Consider the following 23,064-nt stretch of genomic DNA (forward strand, 5'->3'; position numbering starts at 1 on the left):
ATACATGGTTGATATGTCATTAAGTCGACCATATATACATTCAGTATATACGGTTGATTTCAGATGATACAGAAAATGATTGTTATTTTTATGTTTGTTTATTAATAATCAGTTGTGTAATGGTATAGCATATTATTTAAAATTAGATTGCCTAACTGGTGTTAAAATAGCCACAGTACTGTACTTCATTACCACAACTTGTTTTTGCAGGCTGGCCCTCTTCACTACGTTAGAATTCCTAAAGACAAAGCAACTGGCAAATATAAAAATTTTGCTTTCGTTTGTTTTCGGCATGAGGTGTCTGTGCCATATGCCATAGAGATGTTGAATGGAACCCAGATGTTCTATCGCAGTCTAAGGGTGCAGAGTCGATACCTTCAAGATCTACAGCAGAAGGGAGCCAAGACATCGCCAGGTGGCATACACACTCTCGATTCATTTTCTCCAGAAAACCGTGCAAATTCTGATCAATGTGTGCAGCAGTCCCTCCTGGGTGCTGCTCCAAGTCCCATAGGAGCAACAGTGGGTGATTACCAAAACCAAATGAGGTGTGTAGCAATGGCTCAACAGATGGCTTACCTTGCTGCTCATCATCCTGTTCCCCTCTCTGCTAATCCATTGTTGAATGCTCATAGGCATCGTACGTATGATAGAGATGGCTCAATAACTTATAACAGAAGTCATTCAAACCAGAGACACTCCTCATATCATGGGCAAAATCCACAGTATGACAACAGGACTGGAAGACCTTCAGCTGTCGATAATCACACTATGCAGGCTATAAAGTCTCAATTTAACAGACAAGCCGAGGATAATTCTAAAATGTTAGCTCGGTTACAACAACAACACGGTCGTTTTGACTACAGTAGATTGGAATTTCCAAATAACAGTAATAGGCACAATAATGACAGGTACCACAGAGAGAGTGAAAGGCCTGATAACACTTCTCGGCATCAGAGGTACAATGATCAGGGTGGCTTTCACGGCCACAATGACAGGTCTGGCAGGAATCGTCAAGAGCCTTATAACAGGCATTCCAGACGCTGATTTTATCCTGTAGTTTATATTGTTACTTATTTTACTATTTTTGAAGACCACTTATTGCCCGTAGAAAAAATCTTAATACTGTATTGTGCACTTTTATTTTGGAGGGTGGGGTTGGGGATTACAGTTCAGTAGTACAGTATAATATTCAATTTAACATTTTATTGTTAAATGTAGATTACTGAAGTGCAAGACATCACTTCTGATCTACTCTGTCCAGATGTGAATTTTAATTGTTTTAATTTGTATAAAACATTGCCAGATGGGTAATTTAAGAACTGGTGATTATTTGTCAAGGAAAATTTTGTTTTCTCAAAGGTCTATTTTGTTAACTATATTATTTTATCGTCTAATACAGGACATTTAAAATGATTTGTATTCTGTATATACATTATGTACAGTACTGTATATATTATGTATAATGTATTATGCATTATATATTATGTATAATGTATTGTGTATATATAATACAATACAGTAAGATTTTGCAGTGTTTTTCAGGTTATGTTTAATGTGTATGAATATATGAAGTAATTTTTTTTTTATTACCAATGCCAAAAAATTATGACTCTCTTGGTTCAAACAGTTATTTTAACCAACTTAAACAGAACCAGATTTAATATTTGTCTTGTGTAGACTATGTACTTGAAATGGCTTCAAATTGTTTACTTTATTTTTGGACAGTAATTGTGGAGCTACAGTACGGAAATAAGACAGCCCTGGTAGCAAAGAACCGAGAATGATTTCAGTAATTTTGTTACATACGAAATGTTTGGTATACTGTACTTGTTCGTACTTTTACATGTTTTTTTCAGTGTTGGGTAGAAAGAGCGCTAGTTAAATGCGTTTTAATCTTATAAACTAAATTTGTGCCATTAAAGAATAAGAGTAATATTGATATTACATACCATTACTGATGCATGTGCAAGGAAATTGGAAATAAATTACCTGTATGATTGTAACACTGGGCCAGGCTGTCGGTAAGTCACTGCAACACATGAGATTTAGGGTCTTCAGTGCCTTAGACACATTATGTACATGTTTGTGGCTGTAACTAGAGCATAAAGTTTTCTTATTAAACCTACCTTTGCATAGAAACCATGAATCATCATACCTCATCTTTCCTATTTTTGATAGGATGGGGAGGCACTTGCCAGGAAAGAATTGAGATGTATTTTAGGAAAACGGCTTTAAAGATAAGGCATTAACATCTGACCCCCCTTCACAGTAGCATCTTGCACCGTACGCTTCACACTGCTACGCATAAGTATTGTTAAATCTAACCATTCACCCAGCAAGCATAAGAAATATTGGAGGAACAAAGGAGGATTTCAAGAAGCAATTAAATAAGTTTCTGCAAGAAATGCAGGACTAACCAGGTTGTAGTGGATAGGTGGGCCACTCTACAACAGTCTATTGGACCACGTTTGTCACAAGTTGAGCTTGGCCCTAGGCTGGGCTTGGGTAGTAGAACTCCCAGAACCATGTAAAATCACACTACCACACTTCCTATCATTACTACACCCAACCATTTAAGAGGTTGTTACCTTGAGCTCGTCTTGGTGGTTTCGGGGCTTAGCGTTCCTGTGGCCGGGTCCTCGACCAGGCCTCCTTTTTGTTACACACCCACAGGAAGCAGCCTGTAGCAGCTGTCTTAACTCCCAGGTACCAATTTACTGCTAGGGCATCAGGTGCATCAGGGTGAAAGAAACTATGCCCATTTGTTTCTGCCTTCATTGGAAATCGAACCCAGAACCTTAGGACTACGAATCCCGAGTGCTGTCCACTTGGCCGTCGGGCCCCCCCTGACGGCTGAAACCAATTCCATTAACCAATTGTTGAAACCAATTCCATCCACAACTTTTAATAAAAAATATGGAGAAAACATTTTTCAGAGGTAATTAGCACATTGGGTATAAATGGCTAGGTGAGGGGGGGGGGGCATAAAGAGCTCAATCTTGCATCCCCATAGTCTCTGATAGGTAAGCACATTTGCTGTCATCACCACATCTGACCCCTTCACACTTGCTGTCATCACATCTGACCCATCACATTTGCTGTCATCACATCTGACCCTTCACATTTGCTGTCATCACCAAACTTCCTAGCTTCACTACACCCAACCCTCGACACTCGTAAAATATCTACACAACAATTGCTACGAAAAACTAATTTTTATTTTTTTAGCAATCAACGAAGTCGCATACAAACAATGGTACATTAGCTGCATTAAAAGTTTACTCAAATTATGTTATGGGTTTATTTTTATCAACTCTTTAGTAAAAATGTACTGTGTGTGTGTAATTATATGGCATATTATAATTATACTGTATATGTGTGTTTTGAGTTTTTCTTGTATAGGTCTCTGTAAAGATATTGTATGTACAAATAACATTTTTAGACCATGTCGTCACTTGTAAACTATTTTGAGTCATTTCAAGTTTATTTAATTCATTTGTTGAAATGTGTAAAATAATAATGTAGTATTTTTGCTTACCTTCTATCGGAATAAATCTGTAAGACTAGAACATAAAAGTAATTTTAAATATCTTTGTGAAAACTGCTGGTATTGGATATGTTTAAATCCATTGTTTTGTATGATTTTGTAGCATAATTGAGGTATCCTTTCAAGAAGTTTTTGTTTGTAGGAAAACGCACACATCTATATACATTCTATATAGCTTCTATATACATCCTTATCTTGGCTATTAAATACTGCTGTGTTCCTTGACTGTTATCTGGCCATAAATACACTATTTTAGAAATAACACCCGAGGTAGCATTTAGGCTTAACATAGCATATGCTAAGCCTAATATTGCAGTGAACTAAATATTTGAACATCTTACATTAGCACAAAGATGTTTTCTATATTTTTCAATACTAAACAGACTTATCAGTTAAAATCAGACTTTTGTTTTTGTTTCTTTGCTTCATATAAATACTGAATGCTTAGTATCCTTGAAAGATCTTCAAATAGCCTAAACACATTATTATTAAGTTTCCTTCTTTATGCAAGTAATTTGCCTGAGAGCTCGAGTTTTGTAATCTCCGAGTATTTGTGTGTAAATATTATCATCCCCCAAGTTCGTGTTTGAATCAGGACAAAATCATTCGTGTGTATGAGTGTGTATTGAGCCATGTATGATAATTCTGTTAATCTCATGTTGAAGCTATTAAAAATACACTAGGCAGAGTAACTGTATGCATGCGATTATTATTAGTATGTAGTGGATTGCAATGGTATCAGAATATATTCATTTTATTACCTAAAATAACTGGAATTCCGCTTACACTCGGTGTAATATACAGTAATACCAGGTGATCATTATGCCAAGCTAGCAACCCAAAAGCAAAAATTAAAAGATTAATTTTTGGCTAAAGAGATGGCATTGGTTTGTAATTTGGTTTAAGGTAATGTTGGTAGTAGAACTGTGTACCAGCATGTATGATCTACCCTCCGGTCTCACTTAACCTGTGGAAGTGACTCTTGACATAAGAGTACCTGGTAGTTTCATTTGTAAATATATTTTAATTTTTTATACCTAGTAAATAAAGAAAGGAAGTGTGAGCTACAAGGGGTGGGAACTATCAGGGGAAAGTGCCAAGCCATTATTATTAGCACTGGGAAGGGATCAAGAATAAGGATTTGGGATGGGACTAGGGGGGGGGGGAGGAATGGTGCCCAGCCACTTGGACGGTCAGGGATTGAACGCCAACCTGCATGTAGCGAGACTGTCACTCTACCGTCCAACCCAAGCATTTAAAGTTTGAAAAGGTTTGGCATACGTAGCAGTACAGTACTGTATTTCCCAACATGTGTAAAACGAGTTACTATACCATTAGAAAGTTTGTAGGATGACATTATTTTCTAATATGGTTTCCCGATCGTCTCTCGCGGTCACTTGTCCCCTCGATAAAATTCTTAGTGAATTAGATACCTTTGATATCGTTCACCTTATGCACTTCTGTTTACGTATTTGCATCCTTAGTGATATTTAACGCCTTTTGAATATCCTGCACATTTGATGGTGCTATGTAGCCTTCCTGGCGTGGTGCCTTTTTATAATTACTTGTTTCTAATTTTACCTTTTAGTTTTAGGGAATTTGGAAAGCTGTTGATGGGATGCATTGTGCAAACCTTTCTCGGTAAAATATTAAATATAAATATATTTAATTTTAAAAGGTACATGAAATTATAAACGGCTTTTAAAATCACTATTTTTGAGCTGGCAAAAATATATAAAGAATGTATGTAGCTTCTCATGAAAATCTAGACTTGCTAGAAGTTAAGTATTTTGCATGGACCATCATACGTACATCAAAAGAATGCTTGCAAGATTTTTATGGATACTACATCGATTCTGGATGAGTTTCTTATTTAAGAACGGAAATTGGAGTTTATCTATGTCTCATTCGTTTAGTTTTACTTGGCATAATTTAAATGTGAAGTCTGCCTCTTGCTACCATGTTCAGCTTTTAAGAAATGTCAATATTAATTTAGGTTATGTGAATTGACATGTATATTGACCCCATCACTAAATTTTTCTTATAATAGTTTAAAGATTTCGGGTCACTTTTTGGCGCCCAATAGTTTTTGGTTCTGATGATTACACTCCATTCCTATTTAGGAGTATTATAGAGAGTTCAAGATTATTATTTAAATTGTATATAATAATTCTGCATTGGTGTTAAATAGTAGCCTCCAGTAACCACTATTTTGCTCATTTGCTTTCCTTACTATACATACACATGATTATTTAAAGATACATGAAAATCAAGAGGACTGTTTGAAACCATCAATAATTAGAAAAAGACACAGCTTAAGATCATCGTTAAAAAATGGCTTAGCACAGGTAGTACTAAGGTATTCTTTACATAATGGTGGTAGTTGGGCGAGTTTACCTAATGTTGGTAGTTAGGGAAAGGAGGCAGCAAGAGTAGGCTATGTAAGCCAACACCATTAGACACTTGAGAACAACTATGATAAATTGGTTAAAGATGCGGCATAATGATCCCTGCTCCTGTATCCACAAAACGGCAATGTGTATCAGCTCAAACATGATCTGCTTTTGTGTAACTCTGAATGAAGTAGACATAGGCTATCTCTTACAAGTACTGTACAGTATAGTAATGTACAGTGGCAGAAAGTGGAAAGGTTCTTGCTAAGCAGAATCATGTCAATTATATGGTACAGTACATACTGAAAAATGTAAAAGATAACAATATTTAACTCTTAAACTGCACAAAACATCATGTGATGTCTTGAGTAACTGTCGATAAATTGTGCACGACATCATATGATGATTGGGAGTACAACGCAAGATTTAAGTCCCGTGGCTACACGGGGTTCACACCAGCTTCCTCAGGGCTCTTGTAAACAGATGCCATTTAAAAAAAAAAAAAAGTTGTGGGCAACATTCCAGAGTGTGAGAGCCTCAGTACTGAGTGAGCCACCAAGGCTGGTACATACTGAGTTCACAGCACTGCTGTTCAGCTTGTGACCACAGCATCGCTTAAAAATGTCAGAAATATATGTAACTGGTATTAGCGATGATAGTATTACAGAAGACCCCTGACTGATAAAAATACCAGGATTCTGATAGCAGGATTATTGTGATAATTTGTGCTGTGCATAGTATTGTGGGAGGAGTAATGTTGAGGGAGGGCTGTAGCATTATCTGCCGAATCTGTGTACTCACCTCACCTACTCGCCTATTTGTGCTTGCGGGGGTTGAGCTTTGGCTCTTTGGTCCTGCCTCTCAACTGTCAATCAACTGGTGTACAGATTCCTGAGCCTACTGGGCGCTATCATATCTACATTTAAAACTGTGTATGGAGTCAGCCTCCACCACATCACTGCCTAATGCATTCCATCCGTTAACTACTCTGACACTGAAAAAGTTCCTTCTAACGTCTCTGTGGCTCATGTGGGTACTCAGTTTCCACCTGTGTCCCCTTGTTCGCATCCCACCAGTGTTGAATAGTTCATCCTTGTTTACCCGGACGATTCCTCTGAGGATTTTGTAGGTTGTGATCATGTCTCCCCTTGCTCTTCTGTCTTCCAGTGTCGTAAGGTGCATTTCCCGCAGCCTTTCCTCGTAACTCATGCCTCTTAGTTATGGGACTAGTCTAGTGGCATACCTTTGGACTTTTTCCAGCTTCGTCTTGTGCTTGACAAGGTACGGGCTCCATGCTGGGGCCGCATACTCCAGGATTGGTCTTACATATGTGGTGTACATATGTGTGGCCACCTGTTACTGTCTGCACTCACCATACCAGCTTAGTGGTTTGCTATGGTGAACACAAATGTAGATACTTGTATGTAATGTGTATATATATTGTAATAACAGCAAAAGGAGTATGTTAGAACTCATTTTTGGTGAGGGAGGTGGCACCATCTGCATGACTTGTCACGCTGTGTAAGGGTGGCCACTATGATCTTTGGGCACCATACCAGCTTAGTTGTACAGTTATTGTGAACAAAACTTGTAGATACTTGTATATAACCTGTGTGTATATAGTGTAATAACAGCAAAACTATTTGTTTATTGTTTTATGAACATAATAATTGAATCACTAATATGATTACAATACTTTTGAGTATAGCGATGATTCACATTTTATTATATAAATATATCACACTATTGAATAATATTACTGCAAAAACACCTAGAAAAAATCAGATATTGAGATAATTAGGTAATAATATCTTTGTGACAGCTCGGGTGGAGCTGACTGCCTCCGGCGATTGCTCTGTCAACGCCTTTTTTTTTTTTTCCCCCTGTGGGGTGTTGAAGGCCATATAGCCCAGAGCAGTTTAAGGGCTAAATACAAATTTTTCCCAGCCATGTATCAAAATACGCACTTCACAACACATCTGTTACTTCTGTTGTGAAGTGCCTCAACATGTATAGCAGTATGTGTTGAGGTTTGGTGTGGGGTAAATGCTACTTGAATACAGTAGCTATTGAAATGGGCAGAACTATCTACGGGTGAAGCACTGTACTGTGTACTATAGGGGTAGTGGTATATTGTGTATTGCAGGTGCAACACTACTTCAGGTGTATGACACACCTGACACAGGTGTGTGTCAGGTGTATACTATGAGTTCTACTACCATTTATTACTATATTTGTTCCTAAAGCCATTATCTTTACAACCATCTCTGCTTATAACTATTTCAATTAGTACTGTCACCATTACCAATAATGGTGACACCATTAAAGCTAGTATTTTGCTGTGAATGTAATGCAACAGCTTTTGCATCAATCATAAATGACAAAAAAGGTTTAATTTTCTAACTACTCTGCTGAATAAATAATAAATAGCACAGGTCATCTTTACACTATTAGATATTTTGCAGGTTATAATATTTCCATTTACATCTCTTGTTGCACAAAGTGAGTGTGTATTTACTATTTTTGTCTGTAGAATCGAGCGACAGTATTAGCTTTTGGACCCTGCCTTTCTAACCAATCTATTTTTCCTCTATTATATCTACTATAGATTTTTCTAACACACACACACAACTTTTGTTCGAGCTAGAATATACAGCGTAAATAGTAACACGAATCGATAAAATTGATAGGGAAGAATTCCAGAGACCTGGAACTTCAAGCAGAAGAGGTCGTAGATTTAAACTAAACAAAGCCCCCAAGAAACATAAGAAAATTCACTTTTGCAAACAGTGGTAGACAGTTGGAACAAGTTAGGTGAGAAAGTGGTGGAGGCCAACACCGTCGGTAATTTCAAAGCGTTATATGACAGTGCTGGGAAGATGGGACACCATGAGCGTAGCTCTCCTCCTGTAACTACACTTAGGTCATTACACATCCCCAGGAAGCAGCCCATAGCCGCTAATTCCCAGGTACCTATTTACTACTAGGTGATAGGGACATCAGTGAAACTCTGCCCATTTCTTTCCACCTCAGCCAGGAGTTGAAGTTAGGACTATGACCCTCCAGAGCGCTGTCCATTCAGTTGCATGGCCCGTGTGTGTGTGCGTGCGTGCGTGTGATGGTTTTTCAGATGCATAAATGCACCTGTATAGATGTATGAATTATCTTTTTAAAAACTTTTAATATCGATTGGAGAACTATTCATTATTGCATTATTTTTAACATTAAACGGTATCATTCTGTATTTTCTTTGAACTAAATCTTGGTGGATTTACTATACTCCATTTCGTAAAAAATTAAATAAATTTAACCATGTGTAGGTTTTGATAGGCGAGAAGTCATAGAAGCAATTGGTTATTATTCGACATCACAATACAGTCAGATCACAATTGCGAGAATTATATGACATTAAACAATTCTGGTACCAGTATATGCAAGTGTGAAAGCCATATTTTGTATTCTTAGTTGAAAGTACAGTACTGTATATTTAAGTATAGTACATGTCAATATGTCAAAGAAAAAATTAATACCAGTTCTGATGTGGTTGTTTACTTTAAAACTTTTAATATACTTTCCAAGCTTTGTGCCGTTTGTAGCTGTTACCTATTTTGTTATCTATTGAATGCATTTTCTTTTTTTAATACCGGTAATTGTCAGACTTGTATACAGTACCAGTGAAGTGCAAGGTAGAGGCTTTAGACAATTTTTATAACAAGGATTATTTTTATCTCCTTTAGTTTATTCAGCAGAGGGCAATTTCAGATATTGTACAATAATGAACGCTACTGGAGATGGTAATTTTTTCTTTTTTATTGGTTCACAATACTGTATTTTTTCTGCATTTTAGGATAGATGCATTACAGTGGGTGTTGTTGGAACAATCCTTTTTTTCTTAGTATTTTTACATGTAAAGTCTTGCAATGCTCAATTAGCTTGAAGCATATTATTATATAAAGTTCAGTTGTAAAATGTTCTAGGATTAATCAGTCAGGCTATCATTGCTATTGTGATACACTGATGACAATTTTAATATATAGAAATATAAAGTTTTATATTTAGTTATACTGTAATAGCTTTTTGTTCAACCTTCAGAAATATTTTTTATTTGCATTAAAATGTTTCAATTGGTATTTCAGAGAGTTTACATACAAACTGTGCAATTTAGTTTATAAATAGAAGTATTTGATTGAAAAATGGCATCTTCCATCTCATTGCAAGTAAATTGTGGTCATTATCTTATAAAATTGTGGGTTATTGATTTGTATTTGAAATATACCAGTAGTACACTTTCATCAGTGTTTTGTCTTAACAGTTTATACAAAGTCAAAGTACAAAACATTATTTACCAGTGGCTGATGAAGGATCTATTAAATATTGCATCAAATTGTTGGCTTTTATTGAAGCTGTAACCTAAATTTTGTCTGCTTTATATTTAATAAACATATTAAATACTAATATATATATATATATATTTAAATACTAAGCATTATGGGTATGGGCTTCAAAAAATGGCAATGGTGTGAAAGTGAAAATAATAAGGGCTGGAAAAAAAATTCTGCATAAGAATTTACAAACTTGGTGCAAAATAGTTACTGTATTGCCTATCATTGAGAGCAGTCAGTTCTGCTCTCATCAAGGTTATTTTTAGTTTTTAAGCCCATTTCTAATTGTTTTTCTGTTGATGGTTTGACTGCATGGGAAATGTTACATTATCCTAAAATAGATGTAGTAGAGTGGACAAGATACACATTATTTGGTCATCAAATTAAGTACCTGTACTAGTGTCTGGCCAGTAACTGGATAGGTTACAGTGCAGACAGCCTCATCCTTGGCTTGGGGACATGGTTGAATTCCATTGTCCTAACATACTGTACTTGCACACCTTTCCCTCCTTGGTATCCCCCCCCCCCACTCCCTGGAAGCTTAAATACATGAGACGTGTGTGATCTCCTTTCATACAGCATTACTAATCCAGCACATGCAATACTTCCAGCAGATTTTTCTCATCTAACATGAAGTCGACATTGAAATAAGAGAATGAGCTGATATACCGACAAAACCTGCTGGATTATGACAAATGACTTAGACATCCATATGTAAGTGTTAAATTTCTCTTCTTTCTACCTTATTGAGTTACATACCGATACCTGAAAATAACATTGCAATACTGTACCTTAAATAATTTTGGCGTTATTAATCGCTGTCAGGTAATGTGTTAAGTGTACAATTGCAATAAGAGAATTATACAGTAATTTCTCTTTCAACATTCCTTTGACTTTAATTTAGCAATGCCAACTTGAAAATACAGTACTGTATATACTTTAGGCTACAATAAAAATTATCTAGAAAGCATTTCTGGTTAGACAGTTAAAAAAAAAAAATTTGTATGTTACTAAACATTTAAGTGTCCTTGCATTGGGACAGAAGCACTTACTCCATGAATACCAATACTAAGGTCAACACCTTGCCATATACGGGACATTCCTGCTACATTAATCATACGTCTATTACATTGGCTTGAAAAGTTCTCAATTCTAGTAAACTAGCAGACTGGTGTCCTTTGTAAGTTGTACCGTTATCAACAATATACTGCTGTTATTGTTGTTCCTGTATCAGTAGTCGAGTTTCCCAGTTGCAGTCAAGAGCTTGTAGCCAATTTCAAGCACTTGCAAGTACATTGCAGTATCTTTATGTATGACAGTGTCTATCATTTGTATCTGAATAACAAATGACAGCCTCATTGGCTTTTGTAGGCCATGTTAAGTTAAAAAGTAATAATTATCAAAAGAAAGCACCAAAACTGGGAATTGAAAGGTATTAAATACCACCAAGGATGTCAATACAAGAACAAAAGCACCTAAGGTGAACGATATAAAAGGTATCCGATTCGCCAAGAATTCTATCGAGAGAAGTAACAGCAAGGGACAGATGGGACGCAAGACGCGCACATGCCTTGAAAGTCTGGACATTCAACAAGGATATGCATGGACCGTAAGAAGGACAATGCAATTTGGACACTAAGGAGCAGGGCAGCGCTCCAGTAAGTGCCCGAAAGTTAAACATGTATGGCCAATACATATCCTTGTCAGAGCCATTTCCCATCACCGGTTACGGTGGTAGGAGGAAGGGCATGGGGACATGCTGCCCTAAGAGAATGTAGTTTGTTACCAATAACATTAGACCAACAACCCTACCAACGGGCAAGAATTGAGGAATGAATAACTGGGTAGAGGTTGGAATAAAGAACACCCTTACAGGATGGGACAAGTGTGGATATCCTCCTTAGTGGCAGTGTCCACATGCTCATTAAGGAAATAAAATTAGTTACCCTGTAGGGAGAGAACATTAGTTACCCTGTAGGGAGAGAACATTAGTTACCCTGTAGGGAGAGAACATTAGTTACCCTGTAGGGAGAGAACATTAGTTACCCTGTAGGGAGAGAACATTAGTTGCCCTGTAGGGAGAGAACATTAGTTACCCTGTAGGGAGTGAACATTAGTTACCCTGTAGGGAGAGAACATTAGTCATGCTATAGGGAGAGAACAATAGTTACGCTATAGAGAGATAATAGTTACACTGTAGGAAGAGAACATTAGTTATGCTGCATGCAAAAATTTGAAAAAAAGCAATATTATTTTATATATATATATATATATATATATATATATATATATATATATATATATATATATATATATATATATATATATATATATATATATATATATATATAATATGTCGTACCTAATAGCCAGAATGCACTTCTCAGCCTACTATGCAAGGCCCGATTTGCCTAATAAGCCAAGTTTTCCTGAATTAATATATTTTCTCTAATTTTTTTCTTATGAAATGATAAAGCTACCCATTTCATTATGTATGAGATCAATGTTTTTTTATTGGAGTTAAAACTAACGTAGATATATGACCGAACCTAACCAACCCTACCTAACCTAACCTAACCTAACCTATCTTTATAGGTTAGGTTAGGTTAGGTAGCCGAAAAAGTTAGGTTAGGTTAGGTAGGTTAGGTAGTCAAAAAATAATTAATTCATGAAAACTTGGCTTATTAGGCAAATCGGGCCTTGCATAGTAGGCAGAGAAGTGCGTTCTGGCTACTAGGTACGACATATATATATATATATATATATTATATATATATATATATATATAATATATATATATATATAATATATAATTAGGCTACAATAAAAGCCGTTATAAAATTAAGCTATAATGGAATTATAAATATTGTTAAGGTGCAAGAATAATGAGTTGATAAATGTTTCGGTTATACGAAAAATAATCCAAAACATTTAGGTTATACGTGTATATAAAAAAAATATATTTTAGGTTACAGTATATGGAAAACAAATTATAAAATTATTTAGGCTTCAGTATATGGAAAATAGGCATACAAAGTTATGGCATACTGTAAAATGGCATACATATTATATTATAGGTATACTGTATAACAATTAGTAAGCCTAATAAAAAGAAAAGAAAAAGGGGCAAAAATACTTAAATGTAATTGTAAAAATGGTTTGCCAAGAAATACTTGCTCGGTCCCTTTGGTTAGCAGGGAGGAAAGAGTCCCCAATGCTTCCTAGATGGTAACTGTATCCCACAAGATACACTGGGATGTGAAGAGGTGCTGGTTTGAAGAGGGGATCCAAGGCAACCCATTGAAGAAAGAAAGAGACTCAAGGCTAGCTTAGAGGGGGTGGGAAGCCCCCCCCCCCCTCTGTGCTAGTCAGACTGAAGGAGTTCCAAGACTAGCAGTGGAATTGGTGCCTTGCTATGGTGGAGCCAGACCAACAATGCTTACCATCAAGTAAAGTGGAAAATTTAGCCATGTCATGAAGAACCCCAAAGACTAGCAGTGATCTGCTGAGGTCAAGTATATCCTTGGTACTAAGGGTATCCAGTGGGTAATCATGGGCTTTCCCATGACTATCCATGGGGCAGGACAGAAGGACCCCCACATCTATCCAGGCAGAGGAGAGGTCCCCACAGCTATCCATGTTGCTCAGAAGTGCCCCATAGTAGCCATGCACAGGTTCAAGGATTCGATCATATCATCCAGCAAGTTCGGTCACATCAAACGGTTCCTGAAAATAAAATACTGTGGTAAAATCTTTGATAAAATATTTATTTTAGTATCATAAAACATAATATTAGCTTTCAAATCAATTCTCAAATCTTAAATCATGAATAAGTAAATAATTAATATGGTTTAGGATCTCTTTTTTTTTCCATTAAGAAGGATGCCATAAAACTTTGAAGAACTGTATACAAAGACAATTTGACAGCAAATTTATGTATATATAATAGGCAATGCTCACTCAGGCTGTGCCCTCCATCTCTCCCAGTGATGTCATACAACACTTTATCAATAATTTTTTAAACTTCCTGCCAATAGCTTTCATCTTTGTGTAATTTAATAACTTCTCTGAAATATCCTTTGTAAAAAATCTGCTATGATAAAAATCAAGATCTTGTCTTTACTAACGTATGCCAATTGATTTACTGTAGAACCTCAAATACTACTTAAGCAATATAAACATCTATACTAGTGTTTATTAAGGAATTTATGCACTCTTCATAATTATTAATTCATCTATACTTAAGTCATTTTCACAGCAGGTCTTAGTCATTACAAGTTTCATACAATGACGTTTATTTGGTGTATCTAAATTCTACCAATCACGTTTGGATTTCACTTTTGTATATACTAGTAGTTTTTTTTTCATCATATATAGATGATAAAATACAAAATACCTTTAAGAGCATTATAAGAAATCAAATTTCAACACTGGGCAACAAAAATTCATTGCAGAACGAAGTAGATTCTCATACCAGATATGATTGAAGGCCACAGGACTAACAACATTGCAAACCAGACATGATAGGGCTGATCTCGTCGAAATTTGTAAAATACTGAACAATTTGGAAGATATTGATCTGGACCATTTTTTCAAGAAGTCAAATGTAGCACATACAAGGAGCAATGGTTTCTTGCTCAACAAACCACAATATAGTACAGAACACAGGAGATGCTTTTTCACCTGCAGGGTCATGAACCCATGGAACTGCCTACCCACCAATGCCTTAAATGCCAAGACACTGCTACAGTTCAAAATTCAGCTGGATAAAATAATCATGAAAAATTGGGGGACATTTAACAAGCCACTGGCTTCCTGTCTTCATCGTGGCCACTAGAAATGGTGATCCAGTGGTAAATTCAGATAAGTTACAGGGTACAATACAAACCATGCTGAATGTATAGGAAACAGGTGCCAAAATCAAGAGTCAAGGCATGAATTGTTTTTTGAACAGATATCCCCTGCTCCTCTCATTCCACTTCTTTCCCACACACATTAAGCTGGTTTCTTAAAATATACATTATTACTTGCCTCTTGCTCCATATGATTGTAACATAATATTCACTAAATTCGCACTACTTAGCCTTATCTTGAAATGATTTTGGGGCTTAGTGTCCACGCAGCCCGGTCCTCAACCAGGCCTCCACCCCAAGGAAGCAGCCCATGACAGCTGACTAACTCCCAGGTACCTATTAACTGCTAGGTAATTGGGGCATCAGGATGAAAGAAACTCTGCCCATTGTTTCTCACCGGCGCCCAGGGTCGAACCTGGGACCACAGGATCATGCGTCCAGTGTTCTGTCCGCTCAGCCACCTGCCTTGAATAAAGGCACTTTCCCCTGATGAGGATTATAACAATTTCCTTCCTCTGGTATCAGGAAATCCTTTGCTTGAATTATATAACATGAGCAATGTAGTTGAGAAGCTCTTTAATTTGTAGATTGTCATTATTTCCATTCCTATTCTTAACCATAAGAATGCCTTACACTTAGTTGAGTCTCATTGTGCAATGGGCTTCATTCTCGACTCATAACTGGGAATCCTGTGTTTGTTTCCTGGGTGGGCCAGAAATAGCATTATATTTTAGAGAAAAACACTAATCAAATTTCCATATATATATTCTATCTTTCTACTAAATTTATTAAACGTTTACATAGCCTACACAATAGAAATAAAAACTTTCATAATTGCCAGCCTTTTCTGCCAAATTCATGTTTGTATCTTTTACCACATACCACATTCCTTTACTACACTTTCACGCAGCCGGGTCGTAAATATACGACGTGTTTATTTCTATCGGTTCCGCACCAGAGTCGTAAATTTACACGCGATTAAAAAATATTGGTATAAAATCCAATTCTTATTCGATCGACTTGGGGTTAGTATGAAAATGTTTGCCATTAAATATCCGTTTTCTCTAATAGGCACATGGCCTATTTGGGAGAACGGCATTGTATTGTAACTTAGTGGAAAGACTATTGAATTGTTGACACGGCGAGGGTAATCGCCTACTTCACACACTCTTGGTGTGGGCCGCGATCATGATTCTACATTTATATGCATATGTCCGTGTAGGGAATTTAATTGCGATCACAGTGATACCAAATTTAACGCTGTAGGACAAGTGTGGAGTTGACAACCGTGAAAAGAATGGAAACATTTCGTCGCTGTTTGGAGCTCACGGCTAGTGATCGATGTAGTTCTTCAGCTTTTTGTGTGATTTAACTCATGCTTTGGTGACATATACATATGTTCTTATAGATCATTCTATTGCGAACACATTGGTACAAAAATGAAATCAGTACATCGAAAATTAGGGTCAGGACAGCGAAAAGAGTATGCACTTTTCAGTGTTGCCGCTCGGTCACCCGAAAACGCCGGGCGCATGATGGGGGTCCGTTTTTTCATACAACTAAATTTCAACATACAACAAAAAAATTTCATACAACTAATCACATATACCTTCAAAATAGTCAAGTAATATTAGGTTTTACAGCCAACTGCAGATCTTGCTCACTCAATCGTCCATCTTATCAGAATTCTTGAAAAAAATTCTTCTTGAAATTCTTCAGAATTCTTCTTCAGAATTCTTCTTGAAAAAATGGTCCAGATCAATATCTTCCAAATTGTTCAGTATTTTACAAATTTCGACGAGATCAGCCCTATCATGTCTGGTTTGCAATGTTGTTAGTCCTGTGGCCTTCAATCATATCTGGTATGAGAATCTACTTCGTTCTGCAATGAATTTTTGTTGCCCAGTGTTGAAATTTGATTTCTTATAATGCTCTTAAAGGTATTTTGTATTTTATCATCTATATATGATGAAAAAAAAACTACTAGTATATACAAAAGTGAAATCCACTTTATGCAGTCTCCGTGGTGTAGTGGTAAGACACTCGCCTGGCGTTCCGCGAGCGCTATGTCATGGGTTCGTATCCTGGCCGGGGAGGATTTACTGGGCGCAATTCCTTAACTGTAGCCTCTGTTTAACGCAACAGTAAAATGTGTACTTGGATGAAAAAACGATTCTTCGCGGCAGGGGATCGTATTCCAGGGACAATAGGATTAAGGACTTGCCCGAAACGCTACGCGTACTAGTGGCTGTACAAGAATGTAACAACTCTTGTATATATCTCAAAAAAATTAGGTAACGCACTTTTCTTATATAGTTACAGTGACTTTATATCTTAATATACCCTAAGTGAATTGTTATTTTGAGGCCCTTCAATTTCCCTGATCATTTTGCCAATTCCTTTCTCCCTCAAACACATACTTTTATTACCTCCTTCCTCCAAATCAATTCCCATACCACTATCTACTAACGGTTTAAACCCAAACAAACACCTCTAAACACTGGTTCCAACGAGTTCGCAACAGCAACAACCCCAGCCCTCGATACATGCACCCCATCCCGAGCATACATTTCATTTCTTCCATAGAAGTGTCCCCAGTTGTCTATGAAAGATATTGCATTAGATTTGCAATATCTTTCTAGCCGGCAATTTACACCAAGTGCCCTCGACATCCATTCATTTCCCACTCCCTTTCTTGGAAGAATGCTACATATGATCAGGATTCCTCCCTTGCTCCTAACTAATTCTATTGCTGTCTTTAATCTCTGTATTAGTTCCTCACTCCTAACTCGCCCAACATCATTACACCTTGCAGAATATATATTTTTTAATTGTCGAGTTTCGATGAACCACAAAATTAGTTACCTATATTTACTTTAGTTAATTATACATTGAGGGTGGCCATCTAAGGATATCCATCTTGATCCACTGGGCCTTTCATTACTAATAAATACAAGCACAATGATAATAGTCAGATATGAAATAGGAAACGAGAGGAAAATGGCGGTAAATAGGGGACTTAGGCAACTGTTGTGGGGTTGTATCTTTGAAGAAGTCAGTACTATAGTTGACCTAGGCAGTCCTCGATAAGAGTACAGTACTATAATTAGGTTTCGTGGCAGGGTGGTAGAAATAAGGGTTTGAATAGAAATATAATATGTTTTTGCTTCATTAAACTGGCTTTTATATTAATGTCATTAATAAGTAATAAATTATTAATGTTTGCTGACGAATCTATAGATGTTTGAGGACATGCTATGCATGGGTTAGTACAACCCCATACTATTTGGGTCGGCGTGAGATTTCAAAATATCATTCATTATATCACCACGAGTTTGGTGTGGCTTATCTCCACCACTTGGGTTTTCTAGACTCGCTGCACTGCCAGTCTAGAAGAAATGGTGGGTCATATCCTAGGCTCCACTGTTCACGGAACCATGCATCTCGGACGCGTCTCCCCTGTGACCCGTATGGCATTCAAAATTCCCGCCACACACTTCCCGTTCTCTGCAGATAGACACCAATTACTTTAGAAATTGCGCTACAACGCTATTCGTCTGACGTTCTGTGCTTCCTGCAGGCTACTCATAAACGTCTGTGGACTACGCAACTCGTGCCCGCGGGGCACACAGCTAGATCGTTTAGATATTTTGCCTATTCTTGGATTGACGGGGCTCACACGACCCAGTGCTGTAGCTGCCCCGCACCCACTTTAACAACAACAACAACAGACATCTTGAGTAGGTTCCTGCAGGCGACGCTGTTAATTTTTTAATTTTGCCCCGAGGGGCGAGTTTATTGGGCAGCGCCACTCATCTTGTGAGTGAACATACCGCCATAGCAGAATGTACAACACTCTCCAATAGGAAGAAAACCCGCTGGGTTGTTCATCCTGTCACTTGTACCCAGACACAGCTGGGACTTGCTTAACTGTCTCAAGTGAACAGCTCCTCAAACAAGAAGATTAACATTTATCAACCCTTAAAAGCTTACGTTATCTTGCGGGTGCAAAATTGGGAAATCTTTTAAGAACAGTATCAACATTTGACAAAAAGTGTTTTCCTAACTCAAACAATGTGGGGTTTATTATTCTACAGTTATTCCTAATATCTCTCAGGTGTTCACATTCACGTAGATAGTGGTCAAGGCGGTGTTCTTCTTCTTCTTGATAGTAGGTGCAGTTTGCATGAAGGGTTTGTCCACTCGATGACTGCATCAGTACAGATGTTGGGAGATACGTATTCTCCCAGTTGTTCGTCCTTAGGTGGTAGTGTACTCTGTAGATTATTAAGAGGTGGCAGTGCATTTGATTCTATTTTTCTTCCCTAAGTCGGGAAACTGAAGCCTGTTAGGCTTATCCAAGTTCTCCTAGACCAACTTTTAACCTTTTCTAAGATGCAGCCCTCAATAGCGTCCATGTACTTATGTACAGTACCTTGTAACTTAACCATGTACTTAAGTCCAACAGTACATGTAATTATTTACTGTTAGGTGAACAGAATCAGGTAAAAGGAGACGTTGACCTAAACACTACTATCCAGCTGTAGGAATTTAACCCAAGACCTTTTGGCTATGACCCTAATTATACTTGTATGTTGTGCTATGCTTGGTATAAGCGTTTGGTGCACCACGGCCAAGGTCGTGGTGCACTTTGAGTAGCATGTAGCATACAGTACTTGATGCATGTTGTGGTGCACTCTGTGCCACAAGCATCCAAAAACCATGACGTCATACACCTTATGGACACGCACACACCAAAAATTGATTATTCTCATTAGCTTATGATAGGTTAGGCTTTCTTCTTCTTGAGATGATTTCGGGGCTTTAGTGTCCCCGCGGCTGATCCTCGACTTGGCTTGTTTAAAAATAGTTGCAATTAATAATAAAATAATAGTGGTTATGAGGTCAATTCTTAGTACTGTAAAACAGTACTACCTTACCTTGAGTAAGGTAGTACTGTAATAAGTACAGTACTTACTGTACTAACTGTACAGTACTACTAAGGTAGTACTAAGGTCACAACGGTTCAAATAATCAACAGGAATTTGATTTACTTAAAGCTTGCATATTGTAAATTTTTATAATTATGCATGTCTAATGTTGTTGAATATAATGTTCATTAATTTTAAGTTATCAATTACAATTTTTAATGAAATTTTTTTGTTTTCTTCCAGAAAATATTTTACTACTTCTTGGTCAATTTTCATTTAACACGGGCACTTAATTCTTCTGGTCTAACAATGGCAGATAAAAAGGTAAAAAATAAAAGTATATCCCCATCAGTTCCACCACCACTCCCAACACACCCAGTTCCAACACCATGACCACTCCCAGCACCACCACCACCACTTCCATCACCACCAGTTCCAACACCATGACCACTCCCAGCACCACCACCACTTCCATCACCACCAGTTCCAACACCATGACCACTCCCAGCACCACCACCACTTCCATCACCACCAGTTCCAACACCATGACCACTCCCAGCACCACCACCACTTCCATCACCACCAGTTCCAACACCATGACCACTCCCAGCACCACCACCACTTCCATCACCACCAGTTCCAACACCATGACCACTCCCAGCACCACCACCACTTCCATCACCACCAGTTCCAACACCATGACCACTCCCAGCACCACCACCACTTCCATCACCACCAGTTCCAACACCATGACCACTCCCAGCACCACCACCACTTCCATCACCACCAGTTCCAACACCATGACCACTCCCAGCACCACCACCACTTCCATCACCACCACAACACAGATTTGTCCTCTCCCAACATTCGTACATTACCTTTATTACAAACAGCTTGACCACTATTATCACCATCAAGGTAATTTGTACTTATTATGGAAACCTTTGCTATATTGCTCTTAACATTGCTCTGCTCATATACGAAGATATGACAACATATGGGTATATTGTGCCCCTCTCAGTTGCTTACATGTGATTGAAATATATCTGGTTATTGTGTTTAATTTTTAGGTAAAATCATGTCTTTGAAAGCTATCGGGTATACAGTATGTTAAAATTTTTATCGCCAGGATGATCCAGGAGACTGTAAAGTCTGCTTCATGAGATTTGACACAGAGGTCCGACGTCCACGCATGTTGGTTTCATGTGGTCATTCATTTTGCTCTATCTGCATTACCAACATGATCAAGGACAACAGCACTATACTATGCCCTAGCTGCCGAACAGAACAAGCCCTTACAGAAGCTGAGCAGCTTCCTATCAACTTTGCTTTGTTAGAGTTGGTGGATTCCGACAATTCTTCCAGTGAATCAGTGGTAACTGACCAGCACCTCAGAACAAGTATTGACCCTCTAATCAGGGCCCCAGTACTTAATGCAGGGCATTGTGAAGATCATGGACAGTACAAGTTGTTCCAGTGCACCACTTGTGCTGAGTATATCTGTCATGTGTGTACTGTTGTTGATCATCCAAGTAGCACCTGCACAGTCATATCTATAAAAAAGTCGGTAGATGACTCAAAGATGCTTCATACAAACAGTATTAGCACTGATATTAATAAGTGCAAGGAAGTGACAGACCATCTTGAAAATTATGATGCTTACTTGGAGACCTGGATCAAGGATCATGAAGACCATATCAGCCAACTGAAAGCAGAAGTGCAGCTTCATAAGGATATGATGCAGAAATTGCGAGATGAAAGGGAAAGAATAAAGAGAACTCTTGATGAAGGCCTTCAGAAAATGGAATCTCTTGAAGCTGAGCAAACTAATCTCGGGGCCAGTTTCACACTGCAGGAAGTTAGTGATGCTGTTTGTGATGCATTGCATGTCCAAACAGATACTAGAAACTGGAACCTTCAGTGTACTGAGCAGTTCCCTGAAACATCACTTGTTTCCTCATCACTGAAGGTTAGTTGAATTTATATTTAAAAATTTATGTTCATAAACATTGAATATTATGCTACGTTGATTTTATCTTGAACCTGACTACATGTTCATTAACAATATTTTGTATTTCTGTATTTTGCTTTTAGCATTGCAAGGTACCATAGTTGATGCAATAATCTCTTTAATAAAGATGTAAAGGCCGATGGAAAATATTCTAAAACATGTATGGCTAAGTGCTCTAGACTTGTATTGCAATTGTCTTCTCTGTATCGGTTGTCACACAGTAGTAATTATTATTTGATTTAAGACAACTATATTAATGTTAACCAGACCACACACTAGAAGGTGAAGGGACGACGACGTTTCAGTCAGTCCTGGACTATTCTCAAGTCGATTGTCTTGATTCGATTGTCACAATCGACTTGAGAATGGTCCAGGATGGACCGAAACGTCGTCATTCCTTCACTTTCTAGTGTATGGTCTGGTCAACATACTTTAGCCATGTTATTGTGACTCATTGCCTGCAACTATATTAATAATTTTATATTGTAGAAAAGTTATTGCTTTTTTCTCATACACTAGATGCATACAGTGACTGCCTTTGCCCTTGACATGATGAGAAACTATGATCAAGAAAATAGCACTGAAGCTCAAGATCGCACTGACAGAGATCAGGACATCACCACAACAGGGCAAGAGAGGACAATCAACTCGCAAGAACCATCTGCATCAATTAAAGAAAAGCTTATTGCGCTTATGCAAACAAAGGTTAGTGGACTTGCATCATGCTCTCCTTATCAAAGAGAAAAGTATCATTGTAGATTTGACCATTTCTGGAAATTGATCACACTGTATGTATGCTTATCAATGATGAATGGTTGAATAGATACTGTATATTAAGCCTATGGTTTCTATGTTTTGTTGATTATCTTTTGATGTTTTTAGATTTTGAGTTGATATTCACAGTATCCCACGACTTTTCATTGTAAGTTTTATGCACGGTTTAA

The 23,064-nt window shown here is 37.5% G+C and overlaps 1 protein-coding gene across 4 annotated transcripts in view; it reads left to right on the forward strand.

The window, feature by feature from the left end:
* Positions 1–23,064, forward strand: part of LOC123745011 (E3 ubiquitin-protein ligase TRIM21) — a 35,494-nt gene that overhangs the window by 6,894 nt on the left and 5,536 nt on the right. The window contains exons 1-4 of one of the 4 annotated variants that reach the window (XM_045725262.2): positions 11,021–11,039; positions 20,353–20,433; positions 21,239–22,078; positions 22,640–22,825. In XM_045725262.2, coding sequence (XP_045581218.1) covers positions 20,419–20,433; positions 21,239–22,078; positions 22,640–22,825 — 1,041 coding nt within the window. In that variant the 5' untranslated portion in view covers positions 11,021–11,039; positions 20,353–20,418. Of the gene's footprint in view, positions 1–11,020; positions 11,040–18,729; positions 18,998–20,352; positions 20,434–21,238; positions 22,079–22,639; positions 22,826–23,064 lie in introns of those variants that run through there. The other 3 variants (XM_045725261.2, XM_069306329.1, XM_045725260.2) reach the window with 3 other exon arrangements.

This window comes from Procambarus clarkii, chromosome 57, assembly GCF_040958095.1.
Source record: "Procambarus clarkii isolate CNS0578487 chromosome 57, FALCON_Pclarkii_2.0, whole genome shotgun sequence".
Taxonomy (NCBI): domain Eukaryota; kingdom Metazoa; phylum Arthropoda; class Malacostraca; order Decapoda; family Cambaridae; genus Procambarus; species Procambarus clarkii.